The 19,492-nt window shown below is 40.4% G+C and overlaps 1 protein-coding gene across 1 annotated transcript in view; it reads right to left on the reverse strand.

Annotated features, from left to right (window-relative positions):
* Positions 1-4,484: 4,484 nt before the first annotated feature.
* The window catches only part of tmem108 (transmembrane protein 108), a 57,688-nt gene continuing 42,680 nt past the window's right edge, over positions 4,485-19,492 (reverse strand). Inside the window, exons 3-5 of the mRNA XM_026179951.1 lie at positions 10,835-12,043; positions 9,648-9,799; positions 4,485-6,939 (exon numbers count right to left, since the gene is read on the reverse strand). Coding sequence (XP_026035736.1) covers positions 6,823-6,939; positions 9,648-9,799; positions 10,835-12,043 — 1,478 coding nt within the window. The 3' untranslated portion in view covers positions 4,485-6,822. The remainder of the gene's footprint in view (positions 6,940-9,647; positions 9,800-10,834; positions 12,044-19,492) is intronic.

The following is a 19,492-nucleotide window of genomic DNA, read 5'->3' on the forward strand; positions in this document are numbered from 1 at the left end:
AAAACGTGAAATGACTCTTTGTGTTCTTTTTTGGTCAGCAGTGGTTTTCTCCTTTGGACTTTCCCATGGATACCCAGTCTCTTTCTTATTCTTGAATAAAACTATTGTTGTATTGTTGAATGCTGCATGGTCTTTAGACGTCTTTTGCAATCTCCTGGATGGGTCATCAGTGTACTCTTAGAGTAATTTTGGTAGAGCGTTCACTCCTGGGAAGGTTTACCACTGTTCCCCTAATTATAAAAAGCAGAGCTGGGCTCATATGTCAGCACATGTTATCCAGAAGCAAGGAAAGAGCTTAAACTAACCACAAGGTGTGTAACAAATGCGATCACTGGTGTAAATAAGTGCATGGGTGAAGAAATGATGTATGCAATGTTGTTTATTTGCACCAAAATCCAAAAGATGTCTCAGGGAGGGGAGCCACACAGCATCTGAGCACTGAGGGCGTTTATAAAGAACAATGGCTCACTGAGCCCTGGTTTAACCATTGTCACCAACTGGAAATGAGCCACACCACCTCTGCAGATGAGACCAGCCACACAAACAGGCCAATAGGAAAGCAGGGTGGAGTGTGGCATCACAATAGTTGGAAAAAACGCTTTAATTGCTTTTATTTGTCCTTCATTTGAGTGATGTAGAACCTGTAATCACAATAGTTTACCTCTTTTTTTTCTTAAAGTTAGGTATATCAAAATGTCATGATTTAAACAAACTCAGGGCTCGACATTTAATTTGGTGGGATCTGGTCACCCCACAAAGTCTGTCGAGCGCAGCTTTTATTTGCAGTACCCTCACTTGCACTGTCTGCAACCCATAAAACAGAGGCCTGTCCTCTAGAAGCAAGTCTCAATACTGCTATCTTGGTAAAAGCTCGGGTTAAATATTTGGCAATTATTTTGAACGCCGTCTAAATTAGCTTTAATTCAGTTGGTTAACAGAACATAAAATCTGCATATCTGGAATAAAATTTGAACAAGTTTGATGATTTTGTTCTATGGTAAGGTTTAAAAGCTTTTTTTTCCCTCCACCAAATTTCAATGCCAACTCCTTGCTGTATTTTCCTTCCTTCCATCCTTCTTGGGTATTATGTCTCTTTCTTATAATGTCTTTGGCTCTAATAGCTTGTATGGGTTGGTTTCTACTATATAAAAATAATGTTTATATTTTTGCTGTACTGTATCCACATAATAGTAATTATAACTTGCTTGGATAAACTGATTGGCCAATTTATTCCTGGAAAATTGAAAGTGGCAAAATTAGAAATGAAAATAAAATAATGAAACAAGTAGTGCTGTGATTCCACTGGGACGACATCACAATGGATCGTATATTTTAACATTTTGTATTTTTTTTTTCTTCCAGAATAATAATTTGGACAAAATAAAAGTGTGTGTTTTTGTTAAGGACCAAACCAGATCTGGACTCAAATACAGGAATAAAAGTTTAACAGGTTTATTGAACTCACAAAAAAGTCAATTGTTTGGTGTCTTCTGAGTGAAGCAGGTGGGTGATATCTGGAGACTTTCTCCCACACAGACTTCCCCTACATGTGGCGAGGGAGTATCTGCACAGCAGAGAATCATTTAAGCTCAAAGATAAAGCTGAATTTCTCACAAAATCAAACGCACTACCCATGCTGCACCTCATGTGCTCCCACTACCACAGCAAGTGCAACACCCCAGCAATTTCTTCTGGGAACTGTTCCACCTTAAGTAGTCGCTGAGTAATCATCAGATTGCACCCAGGTGAGTGATTGCTCAACAGCTTGCAGGTGTGGCCTGCCAGCAGAGGACACACAAGAAGGCTCAGCCTCTGAAGCCGACAAGCAGAATTACAAACACACACCCCCACGTGCACACAGCGAGATAGAGGGAAATGTAGGTTGGCACAGGAGGACGAGGGGACCATGACAGTTCCTTTGTTATGAAGATTTAATCGTTCTGAAAATTACTGCATTTTCAAGCACGTCCTGAATGCAGATAACATGTTGTCGTGTCCCTTTTAGTTATAGATAATTCAGATAAGAGAACTGTTCTGGAAGTTGTCAGAGTGTTTTTAAGAAAGAGGCTATTCCAGCTTCACAGAACAACTCAAACTGGCTCCAACCAAACCAACCAACAAAACAACAAACAGGCCCTAAAGAAGTACACAACTGACTTTGTTAAGTGCTACCTTCAAAATGCATGCAGTCACTGGCATATTTAAAAAGACAAAGCCCAACCAGACTGACCAACAAAAGGAAGAGATTACGGTGGGCAAAAAAGACAAACCCAAGAGGCCTTTACTCCAGAAACTAAACTAGCCAACAGTTTTCAGCTGGCCTGACATGAGCGGTGAATGATTGATTAGTCTTTTAATGTGCTGAGCCTGCATTAGGTAACACAGTCTACTGCTGGAAAACAGTAATGACCGTTTCTGGGTCTCTGATATGCCTACGCAGAATAATTATTAATGAGTATGATTCATATCTACAGTTATTGTTATGGTAATTTGGGGGCTTTGAAATGTTCTCTTTCCTTTCACATCAGTGTTTTTTTTTAAGGTTTTTGTGTGTTTCTATTTGATGTGACTACTAAGAAAAGCTGGGATGCAGTTCAAGATACGAATAAATCAGAACGCAGAATTAGTTAAAGCTTGTGTTAAAAAATGAAAAATGTTGCAAGGACAAAATATCAACCTATAAGTTTGCTTGTTTGTTTTAAATAAATTGGCTCATTTCGAATTTGTTGCCAACAACAAGCTGCAAAAAAGTCACATTGTGTCTTATTCTAACATTTTAGTTAAAAGTTTTCAAATTCTTGCTTGATATAAGATTTCAGCTTCTCAACGGATGAGAAAGATGAGAAGAAATGTCCTCCTGTGACTCACTTTTTGTTTTATATTAAGTCAGATGGGTGATTGTGGTCCATTGTTACCTGGACTTCTTTACATTAACGCAAAGAAAAGCTGTATTGTTTTAATTCAAGCAGAAAAGGTGTTATTAAATATTTTTGAGCCCTTGATTTGAGATTGATTTCTTGATTTTTGGTCAGCTATCTAGGTGTGCCGAGGACACAACAGAAGCTCAGAAGGAACAGAGCTTTTGCCTGTGACAGTGGTGGATCTTAGACGGGGTTCTTCACTCTCCACTTCTTAAAACCCGTCTCTTTTCATTGGCAAGAGTGTGAGAGCTGATTTTTAATTGTCCCTTTGGTCAGTACTTGCTGTTTTAAAGCCCTTTATGAATAAAGTTAGCTTGACTTTGCTCTTCTTGGCAGAATTGGTTCATTTAAATTGATTGCTTTTCTGGCACAGACCTGGCTTTTAAAAATAGCCCACACATTTTAATAGTGTTGAGGCTGGGGCTTTGGGGAGGCTATTCCAGAAGCTTAATGTTAGCCTGCTTTATCCATTGCAAAACCAGTTTTTATGTGTGGTTCACTCAACAGTGTCCACGTTTCAACTGTTTAACTGCTGTTTGGGGTGAAGTTGAAGAATTTGGAGGTAGTACTACTCCCAACATCCGGTACAACCGGTAGCAAAACAGCCCAGGAGCATGATGTTACCACCACCATGCTCAAGAGCTGAAAGCCTCACCTTTAATCCTCCAAACATACATTCTTGCCATTGTGGACAAATAGCTCCATCTTTGCTTTATCTGTTCATGAGGGCAGCTGCAAATTTCAGCCAAGTTTGAGGGTGATGATTTTGGAACAGGGGCTTCTTTCTTGGTTGGACAGTGACGCTGGTATTCCAGCAGCTCCCAGTTCATGGCAGACTTGTGCTTTGATGGTTCATGGGTTGTTCCTGAACATCCCAACCAGTTTCCTCTTATCTAAGGATGACGGTTTGGGTCTTCTTCCAGACTTCGGCAAAGTTGTGACACATCCAAATAACTTGCACTTACATACTTGGCTCCAGGAGACCGTCCCAAGTTGTGTAAATATATAATTCGCCTTTTAAACGTTTCTCCGAGTTCTTTGGACTTTCCCATTAATCTCGGTATTGCTCAAACCAGTGAGTGCTGTCAAACAAATCCTTTTTATTTGGCCAAGAGAAAGTACCAGCTGTAGTAAATAATGCCTATGTGTATGTGTGTGTGAACTTCTAACCCCAATTTTATATTAAATATCAGTAATGATGGTTAAAGTTAGAATGTGTTTTCCTTTCAAAAATAAGGATATTGGAAAAAAAACTAGCAAAACAATTAGTCATTAATTAATTTACAAAGACTTTCTACAAAGCCAACAAATGGGTGAATAACACTGACTTTAAAATAAGCTTCCTCTCAGCAGTAAAGCAGGCTTGTAAACAGATTACCGAACTGACGTCAGCATCCCGAGCCAGAGGTCACTTGACCAGATGCAGCACCAGTGCACAAAGAGAAAAATCCAGCTCGCTGCCTCAATGGATGTGCTGTGCTCGGCAAGACTGTTTACAGTGCGCGTTGCGTAATCAACAAACAGGTAGCAGCTAACTAGTCAGAACAAATCAGACAAACAGAGTAATCCATGGGTTTTTCCCCCATTGTTTTATTGCTCAGCAGTAAAAAGTACAGTGTGTATACGACAGTACAAAAAATACATAATGTTGAACACTGCTCCACCGTGCCACTGAACATTTTTGTAAAATATCCACTTTTTGAGCGTGCAAAAAAAACAACAAGCCCGGCTGTGAGCATCCAATGCGGGAAATATCAATTAGCTGTGTTGTTCGCCATCACCTCTTCACCAGGTGATCTCAGAACAACATCATACAATACGGAGAATCTTCAGCGACAGTAGAGGCAGACAGCATTGATTACTGAAAAAAACGGCAGCGATGCAAAAGTAAAAACAAATGACAGAAGGACCACAGATTTAATAATGAAACTAAATAACGCACTTTTGATTAAATCGCCTCTGTACGTGCTCACAGCATTCTTCATTTGTCTCAGCATATATTTTTTTAATTTTTTGTTTTTATTGCCTCTAACACAGCCTTTGACACGGTTTGCAATACTGGATAAACACGCCGTCTATGGAGGGAGACACTTACAGTAGCAAGGGTGGTCTAAATGTTTCCTACAGCAGCGAGGAACTCTTTCTCGCACATGACCGGTAGCTACTCCACGATATACACGAGAGACAAACAGACGGGACAAACGTACAGAGGCACCCACAGGAACGGACGCACAAAAACTGAGCTGAACGTCGCACAGAGTCTCAATTAAACTTTAAAGTAACCGTGACATTTGGTTAAAGGGGGCGGCACGTCGCAGCTCGCCTGCTCACACGCACGCCTCAGTGCACCTACATGCACACGCATACTGATATATAAAGGGCCAAAGTAAGGAATTAAGACATCTATGTGGTCCCTCTTCGCAGAAGCTGGTGACGCATGAAGGGGAAAGGCCATTTTAAGTCCGCTCCATTTTTATTGAGAGCTGAAAGCTGCTATTCAAAACTGCTGGATGCTGGACTCCACATCGCCCAAAGACCTGCTCAGACTGACCGATAAGATCCAAGCCTGTATTTATCAAACTGCCGAGGGTTAAAATTCACCTAAAAACAAACTGCAGAACTGGTGAACTTGTGTGTTTCCATGCTATCACTGTCTGCTGCACAGCACAGCTCCGGTCTTCACTGTTTTTGACTGTTTTTCTGAGGCTAAGGTGTTTGGAATCATCATCATGCACTGCTGCCTGCGTCAAAGCCCCTTAGCTGCTATATAATTCCTAGAATGTATCTCAAAGTGTAGCAGCTGTATACCTGATTTCATCTAATGTTTAAATTTCTGTTTAGAATAATATTTTTTTTAAAAACCAAAGTGAATCAGTGAATTCATAAAGGGCCCAGCTCCCAGAAACATCTTTTCACTTTAGCGAGTTTTTATTGCTTTGCTTAAATTGTGACCATGAGGTTTAATTCTTACTCTCACAATAGAAACGTATTGACTCTACAAATTAATTTTAATGTTTTATTTTATGTATGTTTAATAACCAGGATGCCACTACAGCTTTACACCGTCCCCTCAGACCCCCTAGTCCCCTCGATACCTGGCAAAGCTTGTCTGTCTCTGCGTTTTAGGCCTGTGATTGACTGGCTCCAACCTCTCAGTGAACCCGGGCTGGATAAATGGCCAAAAAAAAATAGATGGATGTTTAATCATCTTCTTAATTAGAACATTACCAGATAAAAGAACATACATTTTTAATATTAAAATCAATCTGTGTATCTGACTAGTCTGAGCAAACTGATCATTTGAAAGCCACTCTTAAGGGTTGAGTCATTTTAATGCCAGTCTTTACTTTTAGTTCTAAATGATCATTTTTAGTAAGTTTGATAAATACAGGCTCAGATTTCACAACCATTATTCCTCCACATATCCCTGCCTCTCCTCCCCCCGACTTATCTAGGTGCTTATTCAAGTTCAACAGGCTGTAAGTATTCAGGGATTGATTTTAAAGGAAAGTTAAACTTACAAAGAACAGCTTTAATCTTTTTTATAGCACATGTGTCTCTCTCTAAAGCAGATTTTGTGTGGCAACATCCACAGTGCACTCACCATCAAGCCACTGCAAAGAAACAAAACCACATATACTCTGTAATTTTATAAAGACAATAAAAACCTTTATCACAATTAAGCCTTTTGTAGAAAATGTACATCAGAAAAATACGCAGGTGCATCCTCGTAGTAAATAAGCCTCTGTTTACGCCGCGCTTCTTTCAGGTTGCTCTTTGTGTTTGTGATATACAGTATAAAGTCGAAGTCTCTGAATATTTACCACATATATAAAATAGACAAGAACAGCAGGGGGAGAGGAGGACGAGGATCTGCAGAGCTTCTCGCCCCTCTGTGTCTCTATATGGCAGAAGCTTTGTCTCTGTTGATGAAGAGGGTCTCCTGGCAGAAAGGGTTAACCAGGACCACGCTGCTGCCGCTGTAGTCTCCATTAGGGGGTAGACAGGTGTCATGATCCTGCAAAAAGTACATGCACAAAATAAGACGTAGTGGAAAAAAAAGGAAAGGAGGTGTAACTGTTAAGCAGCAGCTCTAATTCATGATTCACGCTTCAGGGCTCACCGTTAGCGCACACGCTACTGTATCTGAGTCTCTCTACAGGCGACGAGCAGCAAGTTTAGCGTGGAAGAGGACAGATAAAATATGGGTTTTGTGCACATCAGGGCTTTTAAGGAGATGGTGAACAAAGATATGTGGAAAAAAGCTCAGCGATCAGAGATACAAAGGGGAGGTGGTGGGGAAGATGTAAGAGCCTCACAAGTGGAGGAATAAAAAGGGAGAATGACTCAGAAGAAGGCAGCAGAGGGTGTTAATCTAAGTGTGCTGGGTGATGGTGAGTCAGCAGTAATGAGGTGGTGCAGGAGGTCGTTTTGAAAAAGTCCTTTTTCATCCAATCACATGGAACTACAGGAACACCATCATCATCACCATCACCATCATCAGGTTTACAGTCATTTCTGTCATTTTCCTATAGCACCAGGGAGGCTACAGTACGAGGCTTCTGCTCTACGGACACGTGCAAAGCTGGAAACAACACCTGGGTGTCACCAAGGGCATCCTACACACGATCCTCAGCTTCCCTCTCCTGACACCTCCGACAGGCGGCAAAGGAATGCAAATTGAGGAGGCAGAGAAATAAAATAAAGGAAACACACAGAGAAGATAATAAACATACAAAGAGAGCAAGCAATGGTACATAAAAATATACGGTTAAAAAGAATAGAGGGGGGAATTTGCAGAGAGTATAATATGCCTCTGTTATATCCCATCTTTTCCAACAGATGGCGCTGCCATGCACCTAAAAACAACATATTACACTTTCTGCTTTGAGCTGGACTTGAGCCTATAAAGCCTTAGTTTTGCATAAATATGAATGGGTTAGTTAAAAATAAAATAAAATAAAATAAATAAAATTGCATGCTGCCTAAAAGTTTCCAAGCCCCCTTTAAAAAGCACACCGATTAGGGGAATGTGTGTAAAATTATCATCATTAAGTGCAGAATATTTCTAATTAGTGGGAGACAGTAGCTTAAAAATGACCTGGTTTGCAGATTTTACAGTGTAAAAGCCTTAAATCACTTTATTAAAAACCTGGGAGCTTCTGGCGTGGAGCGTGATATCAGATATAATGATTTGCAGAAGCAAAGAGGATACACAGGATTTAAAGAGTTTAAAGTGTCAGATAAAAATCTTAAGTCAAATATGTTGGACATCTTGTTATATTTATAGGCAATGTCTGACGAATTATAGGAAAGTGAGTTTACGGAAACTTCATGTAGCTTATGGACGACGCTGTGAGGTGAATACTGAAGAATCCAGATTTGTCTTTATCTTGTGTTATGTGATTTGTTTTGGAATGAATAAAGACTGAATTCATGCCAGAACACTATTTTAAACAAATGATATAATACAGTTGGGAACAAGATGATTTTACCAATCCCAAAGCTACTTACAGCAAAAACTAAGTGGGAACACGTGTGCTGAAAGATTAAGCTGTGAATTTACTGAGTAAATGGAAACGCTGCCAATTAGTAGAATTTCTTGGTTCAGAAGATTTCTACCAGAGCTCAAAGCGACATGAGAATTAAAGAGACCAAAGTTTAGCTTGGATTATCCATTTGTTCACAACAAAACATAAAATACGTAACATGACGGAGAAGGAAAGATATGGAAGACATGTTATTTACCACAAGAAGATGATACAGACCTTTTAAAATGAAAACGCAGACCTCATCAGCTGTTGTTTTATTGATCTGTGAAGCCTAAATGTGTTTTTCTGTTCTGTAAAGCAATTTTTAAAATAATATAAACGCATCATTGCTTCAAAGATTTTTTTTATGTAGTCAAAAATCCTCAACCAGACCAAAAACATTATAAAAACAGCTCAGTGTCATTTTATTAAATACACATACCCGATCATTAAATTTCATCATTAAATGAGTCTTTCTGATAATTTGAGAATGACTGAAGATCTTTGATCTTTCTTAAGGTTTATTTATTGACAGATTTTTGTCTTTTATTCACATTTTTTTGTCTGCAGTAATCTGAAGCACCTGCAGTGGGTCCCACCACTCGTGTTTATGAAACACTGATCTTGGCTTATTAATGCTTTTCTTTTAAACAGATTTAAATATAATGAATGCTTGTTGGATGCCTCAAAAATATCAGAAAATTAACTTTTAATCTTTGGATTTTTATACACTGGTTTCTATCTTTTGAGCATGCACAGACCGATATTATTGATAAATATAACTAAAATGATGCTTCACTGAAAGTTTGCAGTCTTGTATGTAATTAAACCCGCTCAGCTGAGGTTTATTGATTACTAATACCAAGTTACTAATAATGTATCAGTAAAGACTACTCAGTATACTGACACTGAAGCCAGTCTTTGAGATTCAGTTGCTGCTGTAAGTTTAAGTGAATACTTGATGTGAAGAACTGTCTAAGAATCAGATGCCCTGAGGAAAAATTTGAAAAAATCCTCGTTAATCGCAGCGGCACAGCGTCATGCTCATGGACATGGATCCTCTTGTTGTTTCCATATTCATTAAATGCATTCTGCTGACTGATAGCGAAACATCAAGTAAATGTGCGGCCTCTTTAAGTGTCTGCGGTGCAAAGCAGTAACAGAAAGGCAGCCTAACAGTGTCAGTAGTTTGTACCTCACTCTCCAGAGTGTGTATCTCTCTGGGCAGCTCCACGGCGTGTCTGCTGAAGTAGTCCATGGTGATGGCGTTGTTCCAGTAACTGAGGTTGTTCTCCTGACTTGAAGACTTTTTCTTCCTCCTCATGCAGCACACAGTCAACAGCACAGCTACAGCGGGCAGAGGAAAAAAACGAGGCTCAGCACAGAAACGGCAATAGCTGCTGCTTCAAAAAGCCTCTGAAATCACCCACACCTGCTGCTCAGCAAGAGCCTGTCATGTTTCAGGACAACATGCTGCAGTTGGAAATCAATACTGCAAATTCTGAGCTGCCAGTCGTTCGGTGAAAATATACGAGAAGGCTTTCAGGAACCAGAAAGTAAAAGTACTTCATTTTCAGTGGGCTGGAGTGCACAAAATTATATTTTGCCTTGGGTGGAATAGCTTTTCACCAGTGAAAACCTTTTAAACCAAATTAATTTCATAAGGAATGGCCCTGAAGTGTAACTGGAGGCAGTCAAAAGGGATTCTGGGAAATCTAGAAGCTGACTGAGATAAACAAAGACAAGAAAAGTCAAAACTTAAGAATGAATTAAACTCACTTCAGAAATGTAATAAAATTACTAATAATGGTTAAAATATGCATGTGTTATAACAATGTGATCTACAATATAAAATACTGTGACCTGGTGCGGTGTCATTTTTTCCAATAGTGAGATGAGAGGATTAACACATAGGCTGCTGCTAAACCATTAAGGGTTGAGCACAAGCACATTAAAAACCAAAAAACACACAAGATGTTACCTTTTAAATGATTTTCATGCAGCTTTTCTTAAACTTTTTAACTATGGCATGTGTAAACTTAAATTGGATGAAAGAAGGTGGAAGCTAAATCGATAAAAAAACAGGTCACCACAAGCAGGTGAATGTAAAGAGGTTAAATATGAATCTCAAGCCACAACCAAACAAGGGAAACCCACTAACTTAGATATGCCTATCTAACTAAGCCCATTTCTCTTTTTCTTCCCACTCTTTATGTGAAACTACACAGTGGCTTCTGTGGCTTCTTATTAAATATACAAGTGTGAAGGTGGTATAAACTCTCTGCAGTGCAGCAGACGATTGAGATTCTTTAAATACCAAACCATTTCTTTCAGACAGAATGTGACTCTCTTTGTTTTCCAAGCTGTTCTGGTTTTACTTACAACACGAGGACACGAGCACACTGATGGCCAGCACGATCCACACGATGGCCATCCTGCTAAAGCAGATGTCCTTTTGGGATGACGTGGAGTCGATAGCAGTGCCTGGGTTGTGGCCAGGTGTCGCGGTGGTGATTGGCAACTGTGTGATCTGGAAGTTCCCGCTGGTTGTGGAAGTGGGCTCTGAGCTGTTTGCCTGCTGTTCCATCTTGACTGATGTGCTCTTGGAGAAGTGCTCCCCATATGCAGTTGCATTCCCTAGCAGGTCAGTGCTGTTACCTTGAACAGAACCTTGAGACTGACTTTCCACAGTGGGGATGTCGTTCGCTGCAGTGCGAGTGGCGGGCGTGAGTGTTGAATTCTGTGTTGTGACGCCCGTCACGGTGGACGGGGCGCTGGACGCAGTGAAAGTTTGATTCTGTGGTGGGCTCTTGACAGTGACAACCAACTGAGCAGTGGGGGGCTCGTCCACTCCATGCACCTCGCGAAGGGTGATGGCGTGGTGCGAGGATCCTACAGCGTGATTCCTGAGTTTCAGGCCTCGTGCAGCATCAGCATCGACTGAGAGTGAAGAGGGGGGCTGCAGGCGTGGAGCATACCGCTGCCCGAGTTCCTCTACACTCAGCTTCTGAGGCCCTGTGTGGTTTGCATCGAGTGCATCCCCTTTTTCTGCTCCAGAGCTGGACAGAGGTGCTAGGGGGTTTGGGGCCCCTATAGCAGCAGATTCCACATCTATATTTGGCCTCTCTGCATTAGGAAATTTAGGACTGCTGCTGCTGCTGGCCTGGTTAGTGCTGACTGTAACTGGGTTATGGGCCCTGACCAATTTGTGCATGAGACTTCTGTTTACAACATCAGAGCTGGGCTCTTTGGGGTGATTCACATTGCCAGTGCTCACAGTGTTTGGGGTGACTCTGTCATAACTGGGAGGATCCTCACGAGCTAAGTTGGAAGCTTGGGCAAGCCGATGCAAGTGTAAAGGGGGAAGAGCAGACGTAGGAAGGAGGGCATTTGTGGGTTGCATGCCTTTGGGTGACCATTCCCCGCTACTCGACCCCTCCTGATGCCAGTCCAGGGGTGGAGGTTTGGGCGAGGACAGGGGGCTGCTGTGTGTGACTGCCATGTAGACAGAGTCCTGGGATGTGTGGCTGAGGTACAGCTCCTGTGCTGATGACACCAGTCCTGCTGGCAGTGCTAGGAATGCTAGAACACCTGCAGAAGCAAACAGAATAACATAGAAATCCTTTTTAGTCTCACGAACTCTTGATTGTTTCCTGTAAAGTTGATTTTTTAAAACTCTTTTTTTTCTCCTGTGCATTTTGTTTAGCAAACCTTGATGAAGCTGCAGCCCTGCGGCTATAACTGACTGCTCGGCTGTTTAGTTGATAAGTGTGGCATTGTCTTGCATTCATTATGCTTCTTAGCCTTTAATCTACTGAAGCGTTATGCGTGTCAGTCACCTAGTTTAACTAGATTGCTTTATTAACTGCATTATTCACTAGAACAGCGCTACTGCGTGTATCTGTGCATGGATAAGGTGGCAGCTGGGACGGAGAGGATGCTTCTCTCCTTGGACACGCAGTTCTCTTGTAATAAAACAGTAAGATATAGCTGCAAATAATATTCTTAGCAATCCAGTTTCTATAAATGTTCTTGTTTAAAGCAAGACATCAGGAAAAAAACAAGTTTTCTCATGTGTAAGTCATTAATTTGTCCTTTCAGACAACATTTAGATTTATTTTTTTACACATTTACCATTGGACAGCCGCACAAAATACCTGAGTAACCAGTAAAGTACCACATCTATATTAGTTAGTCCATCAGTTAAAACTTGGTTATTTCCTAATTTATGAAGTGTTACAAACCTTTGAGTTTGGAATGTCAACAAGCTGAAACTAGAATTTTTAACCTTACTTTAACCAAAGTTTACGGGGAATTATGCACTCTGGTACATTAAATATATAAGGTCTCATTTGCATATTTAGACATGACATAAAAAAATAGAAAAATAGTAATAGAAAAAGATGATTTATCATAAAGGAAAAATGCTTACTCTGTTCACCTCTTACACTGTCCTTTGTCATCATAAAATAGAGTCAACAGTCAGATGGTGAAATGTGTCTTGTTAGTAGACATAATGACTTCTAATGATTTTCCTACAATTAATACAGTAGATTGATTTATGACAGTCTCAGTGTCAGTATGGCCTACTTAAAATGCTAAAGCCATCTCTAAGAGCTTGACAGATTTGCTTTCTCAAGCTCAATCCCGTAAGGAGGCTGCGTAGTGACAAGACATTAGCAGGTGCCAGCGGGGAATAGTGTTATCTAGACAGCTAGAAAGTCATAGAGGGAGGAATGTGAAAGGGCTTATTAATTTCCACATTAACTCTCTCCTTTCCACCCCTTATTTATACTTAATCACAACTAATCCGACACATTAGCAGAGTCCCCACTGTGCAGACTCTATATTCAGACAACAGACTACGCAACAATAAATATCATCTAAATTCTTGTCTGGTATACAGTCATAGCACAAAGAAAGCACAACACGGTCTTCAATTTGAAGGTTTTACATATCAAGACATAATAAAAACATCTAGTCCTTAGCTGGTCTTATAATTAGGTAAATATAAGCTCAGATAAATTACAAAACAAGACATATAACAGTTTCTGAAAACCTAAGAACATCCTCATTGCTTCCAAAGGAATTAAGAGACTAGGTAGAAGCCAGAAGCTGCTAATTAAATGCTCTTGATTAACTGTTAATCAGCAAGTGTGAGCATCTTTATGAAAGCAGAACATCTTGTCAGATGCTAAGGAGGCATGAGAAGCAACTGGTGCCGCCCATCAATCTGGGAAAGGTTAAAAGGCCATTTCCAAACAATGTGAAGTCCATAACTCTACAGTTAGAAAAAGATTATTCACCAGTGGGAAACACTGAAGACAGTTTACAATCTTTGCAAGAGTGCACATCCCAGAAAATTTACCCCAAGGCCAGACACTACAAAAAACAAAACCCACAAGAACTACATCTCAGATTCGAAATTCTTCAGTTAGCGTGTTAAATGTTAAAGTTCATGAAATTACAATTAGGAAAACAATAAAGAAGCATAGGAAGGCAGAAGAAAGCCGCTTTTTTTTCTAAGAACATGGCAGCACAGCTTAGGTTTGCAAAGTTGCATCTGAACAAACTACAAGACTTCTGGAACAATGGCCTTTGGATGGATGAGACCAATGTGGAGATGGCTGGCCATAATGCACAGCACCACACTAGCCAAAAACCAAACAGCATATCGGCACAAACACCTAATGCTGACTGTCAAGCACGGTGGTGGAGGGGTAATGATTTGGGCTTGTTTTGCAGCCACAGGACCCGGGTGCATTGCAGTCATTGAGTTGAAGTCCTTTATATAGTTAAGTGAGTAAGTAAGGCAAAAAATTATTTATAATCACAAAGTGTTTCACAAAAAAAATAAATAAATAAAAATCCAGGGCATTTAAAGCAACACAGACAAAAAGTAAGACAAATGCAATTCACAGAGTCCACAGATCGTAGCTGTATTAGCAACGGTGTAAAATGCGAGTACGTAGCAGATTTGGTCAGAAGTCTATCTGCGGCGTTTGAACAACCTGCAGACGTTCCAAGGAGTTTTTGCTTAGACGTATAAACAATGAATTACAGTATGCTTGGCCCGATGCACAATGCACAGCAGCAAATCTGCAGAAAGGATGAAAAAGAAAAGAATCAAAGTGCTGTGATGGCCAGTCAAAGTCCAGACCTCTGCCTGACTGAAATGCTGGGAACTTTAGAGACAGTAGAAAGTACATAAACAAATGCCTGCGAAGTACTGAAGCTATGGTGTACAGAAGAGCGGGCAAAATTCCTCCACAACTATGTGAGAGACTGATAAAGTAATACAAAAAAAGAATTACTTTAAATTACTTTTGCTAAAGGTGCCTCTACAAACTACCGAATCATAAGTGATGTTTAGTTTTTGACACAGTGCTTCTCCAGTTTGTCTTCGTTATTGTTAAATGAATATGACATGGTGTGATATTTCATCCGTGACTGATCATCTGAGGTTTATTTACCTTATTTTAAAATCTGTTAAGGGCTAGATCGACTATATCTTGATCATTAGGAATGATACAGGATGATTTCTTTTTAAAACGACTGCACGTTAGTGTGTTTTAGTCACGGTTACTGAAATAGGGAAGCGATTAAGTTAGTCTGACACCAATCACTGGCTTATTGCTTCAAGGTTAAGACCAGCATTACTTAACATTTATCTTAATGACAACAAATGCCACAAACAGACCATTATCAGTGTGAGATCACTCTTCAACTTCTCAGACCTGTCTGTGGCACTTGGGTCAAATGTCATTCCTTCCGTCTGCGGATGTCCAAAGTAGGAATGTCGAAAGATTCCCTAAACACTCAAGAAATAGTGTATTTGATAGAGGCCATATATTTATTTGCTGCTGATAAAGTGGGGTTTTATGTTGTTGTTTTTTTGTCATTAATAGGAAAGCATGTCAGCTTATTTTAGTGGCTCATTTGAATGTTTCTACCAGTTTATGGTAAATCGAGTGCTGTGACACATGCGAATGAGCTCTATCAGGCTTTAGTGGGATCAGATTTGACTGATTACACTAACGATCATCATTCACAATCTTTTATTAAAAACTGGCTTAAAGATTAGACGGAAAAAAGGAAAATACAAAATATTTATTCTGTTTAAATCTTATTCAATTTTTATGTCTATTATAACCTTAATAATATGCAATGGTCATGCTGATGACAAACGAAAACCTCAACAAATAAAAATGGAAAGGGAAAGAAAACAGCTTGTGTACACAGGCAGAGCTGTAGACCCTCAAACAAGTAAATTTGAGGTTAATTCATTAAAAAAATACCTCAAAACACAGTCACGAGGTACTAATATGACTGAGAGGTTATGACCATCATTAAGGAGCAATGGATAAAGACAGAAACAGAAATCTGGGTAGAACGTACAACAAAGAGCTGCAGTAAGAGATCAAATATTATTAGTAGTATAATTTATTCGCCACAGGAATATTTTTTCCATTTTCTTCCATGAGGGGTTTAAAATACACTCGGGCAGAACCCCAAAGCACTGACTATTTAAACTCAGCCTCTGAATCATTAATCATATTCCTCCATACTCAATCACACAGACTTGCAGGAGAGAGGGTCCAGGCACTGCCTTCCATTAACCAGGTCTGTCACGTCTCTAATCCACAGAGCCCGCTCCAGACCAATGTCTGGGGAGACAACACGCGGGGCCATTGTTGATTTATGGATGCTCTATTTTCCCTCAAATTATCTTTTAAGCAGGAGAATAAAATGCAGCCTGTCAACTGTAAGGTGTTTAGTCTTTTACTGATGCTGGGTAATGTGAATCGTGTGCATATTAGGACAAAAATCAACCTCCGAAACGAGGCCGAATCACTGAATCGGGACGAATTAAATAGTGACTCCTTGGATAGGTAGGTGTAAGATGTCTCCGTGCAAACTGAAACCACGTAGATGCAAGAAGGCTTTAAATAAGGAGATAAAAGAGGTAACGGAGGCCGATTAAGAGAGAGGATGTTTATCATGACGGGGTCTGGCTTGAGTCATGCCTTCAATCAGTACACAAGCCTGGCTGTCACAACCCGGCAACCTGACACTCTGCTGCTGAATAAAACATAGCGTCCTTTTATAAAGTTATGTCAGAAATGAACAAACTAAATGCACTGGCACAGATTCTCCCGGCTAGTTCAAACATGGGCTTCTCTGATCTGTAACCAGCGTGGAGATTAATATTCATTTAGGACTTTGCAGTTTAGTCGAATTATATTTTATTAAACATCACATCTAAAATGTGAAAAGGGCCAAAACTGATTTTTTTTTTTAAAGTTAGCATGCACTGATGTCTGACTGCCCAAATATTAATTAGTGCAGGACACAAAATGAGGTCAACCTTTAGATTCTGTTTTAGAGGTGTGGAGATTTATGATTTATTAGCTTTTCTGAGTGACGCTCTTTCTGATGTAACCATGACATTTACTTTTATAATTACTGGGGACCAGTATGCTTTTACACTGGTGGATTCTCATATTAAACGTGGCTAAAGGTTCAAATATTAAGGTCAGTGCAAGCCGACCTGCTGTAAACACTCGACACTTGGCTCTGTATGATGTCAAAGAGAGGATTCCCTTAATGTCGTCGTGTCAGGTGCAGAGCTCTGTCCTCCAGTGAGGGGCAAAGAAAGTTGGCTAAAATGGATCAGGTGGCCAAAGAAGGCGGCAGGCATGCTTCCAATTCTGTGATCATGTGAGATGAAAGAAAAAAAACATTACAGGACTCCTTCAAGGCTCTCTAATTGAAATTAGTTTTGTGTGGCAAGGTGTTTCAGTGGCTAGCACTACTGCCTCACAGCAAGATGGTTCCTGATTTGAGTCTGTGGCCTTCCTGTGTGGTTTGCATGTCCTCCCTCTGCCTCCATAGGTTTCCTCCAACAGTCCAGAGAAAATTAGGTTTAACTGGTGATCCTAAATTAGCCGCCATCGATGGGCAGAATCAGAGCTCTGAATGGTGCAGAGAAATGACACGTGGTGGAGTTTCTCACCGAACCAGAAGAAGTATAACTCAATAGAAAGGAAATAGATTTATTTGGAGTGACTGCATGAAGAGTCACTGCTGCTGAGTTTCTTTGAAATACATTTTCTGAACACCACAAGGCAACTTCAATTTAGTGGCATTATATTTAAAAGAAGACGGGCATCTCCACAACAGTTATCTCCAGATACCATAAATATCAAAACTGGACAGCTAGCAACAAAACAATTCAAGTAGTGCCAGAGGCCAGAGGAAAACAGATATTTGATTTTGTGGGGAGCAGTTATGAGACCCTCATGGCAGATAACTTATGCAATAACTTGTGCTATATTGTGGCTGTAGCTTTGCCTGTGCATAATTAATACATTATTATGAACAAGGTGGTTTATTATACTGTAATACTAAGAAATCAATGGGCAGCCACCAAAAAGGCTTTACTGCACCTCAGCACTGATCATTGAACCTGCAGGCCTCTGCAGGTGGAATTCTTACATTATTCCCTCATTTTGCTTTGATGACTGTGCTGCCTAACACGTCGGTCAAATACAGTTTAAATCTGGGGATGTCCACAACACACTCATCAATCCATTCTGCTAGTTTTAAGGGTTAGTTTGCAGTGATCCTCACAGCAAATGAGAGCCAACAGGTCCCCTCATTGTTGACTGCTTTGGATTTTTACGTTTTGTGATATTTTTCTATGCAGTATAGCATAAACTGACTTTCTTATTAAACAGTGGTGTGTTTGTGGTTTGAAAAAAAAAAGAGCTGAGACATGAGGAGCACCTCCAACGTCTTGCTTGTTGCTGTATCCCTACAACTGACTCTTCTGTGTTCAGCTGAAGACTAAAAGTAGCAGCAGTTAAATATAAAAGCATACACAATGACACAGCACGGCTGAAGGAAAATGTCGGCACTCCAACTGATGGTTTAGCCTTATTGGGCAGATTTAATAGGAATAAAATAAATGGAAGATGGTGACGGGGTAGTATGTTTATTCCTTTCTCTCTGAAATAGACTTTATATGCAATGCACCCTCTGACGTCTGCTTTACATAAACCCAGATTGCACAGGAAAAGTTACGTGTTTAAAAACAGGAAATATAATAATATAATAGGTGAGTTATCGTATTTTCTGCCCTCTGCTACACCTGCATCTTTATTTTTTTCTGAAAACAGGAAATCAACCTATTCCCGACCTGTACAGTCTGTGTTGTTGAATTTCTGTGTCTGCAGTGATTACATGTACCTGCTTGTCTTTACACATACACTGTGCTGCACACTGAGCCAAATGGGTGTAATTTGTCATGACGGCTGTGTGTCCGGCGAATGGAGAGAGAGTGTGAGCAGGCAGAGAGTCTGGACTGGCCTCCACAAAGACACATAGAGGGGTATTAACAAGAGAAATTATTGAAAAGACCAGGGAAGTATCCTGAGCTTCACAGACATCCATTACAGAGTAGAAGCACTGAAAAGAAAATGAGAAAACGGAGTGCAAAGAGGGGAAAAAAGGGTGGAAAATGTGCACGAGTGGGCCTGATCGTGCACCTTTTCCTGTGTGTTTGATAATGCTAAGACGTGGACAAAAGCAAAAAGGTTAGACATGAAAAACTGAGCTGGAGCAGGGCACACAGAGAAGCATTTGTCATAGTCAGCGGCACCCGTTTACTCAGCATGCTTTTTTTCCCCTCCCACCCTCGTGCATGTTGGCTGTTTTCAGTCTGACATGATATTTTCTCGCAAGCAGAAAAACCCCCACAAAAGGAGTCAGACCACTTTCAGTGGCGATGATGAAAGAAGGAGTGAGGAGGCGAGTGCAGAGTTTGAACCTTCGCTGGTGAACTGAGGCTTTTTCTCCTTTCACGAGGAGGAGCCCGTTTATCACTCGCACCAACCTGTTGCCTTCGCTATCTATGTCACTCAGACGATCACCATCAAGAAAAGCACATGCTAATATCATGAAGACAAATAACGGCCCGGCTAAAACTACTGCGAGACTGTGCCCTCGTTTATTTGACTAATGGTGTCAACCTGTTTT

This window comes from Astatotilapia calliptera, chromosome 9 (genome assembly GCF_900246225.1).
Source record: "Astatotilapia calliptera chromosome 9, fAstCal1.2, whole genome shotgun sequence".
Classification (NCBI taxonomy): Eukaryota; Metazoa; Chordata; class Actinopteri; order Cichliformes; family Cichlidae; genus Astatotilapia; species Astatotilapia calliptera.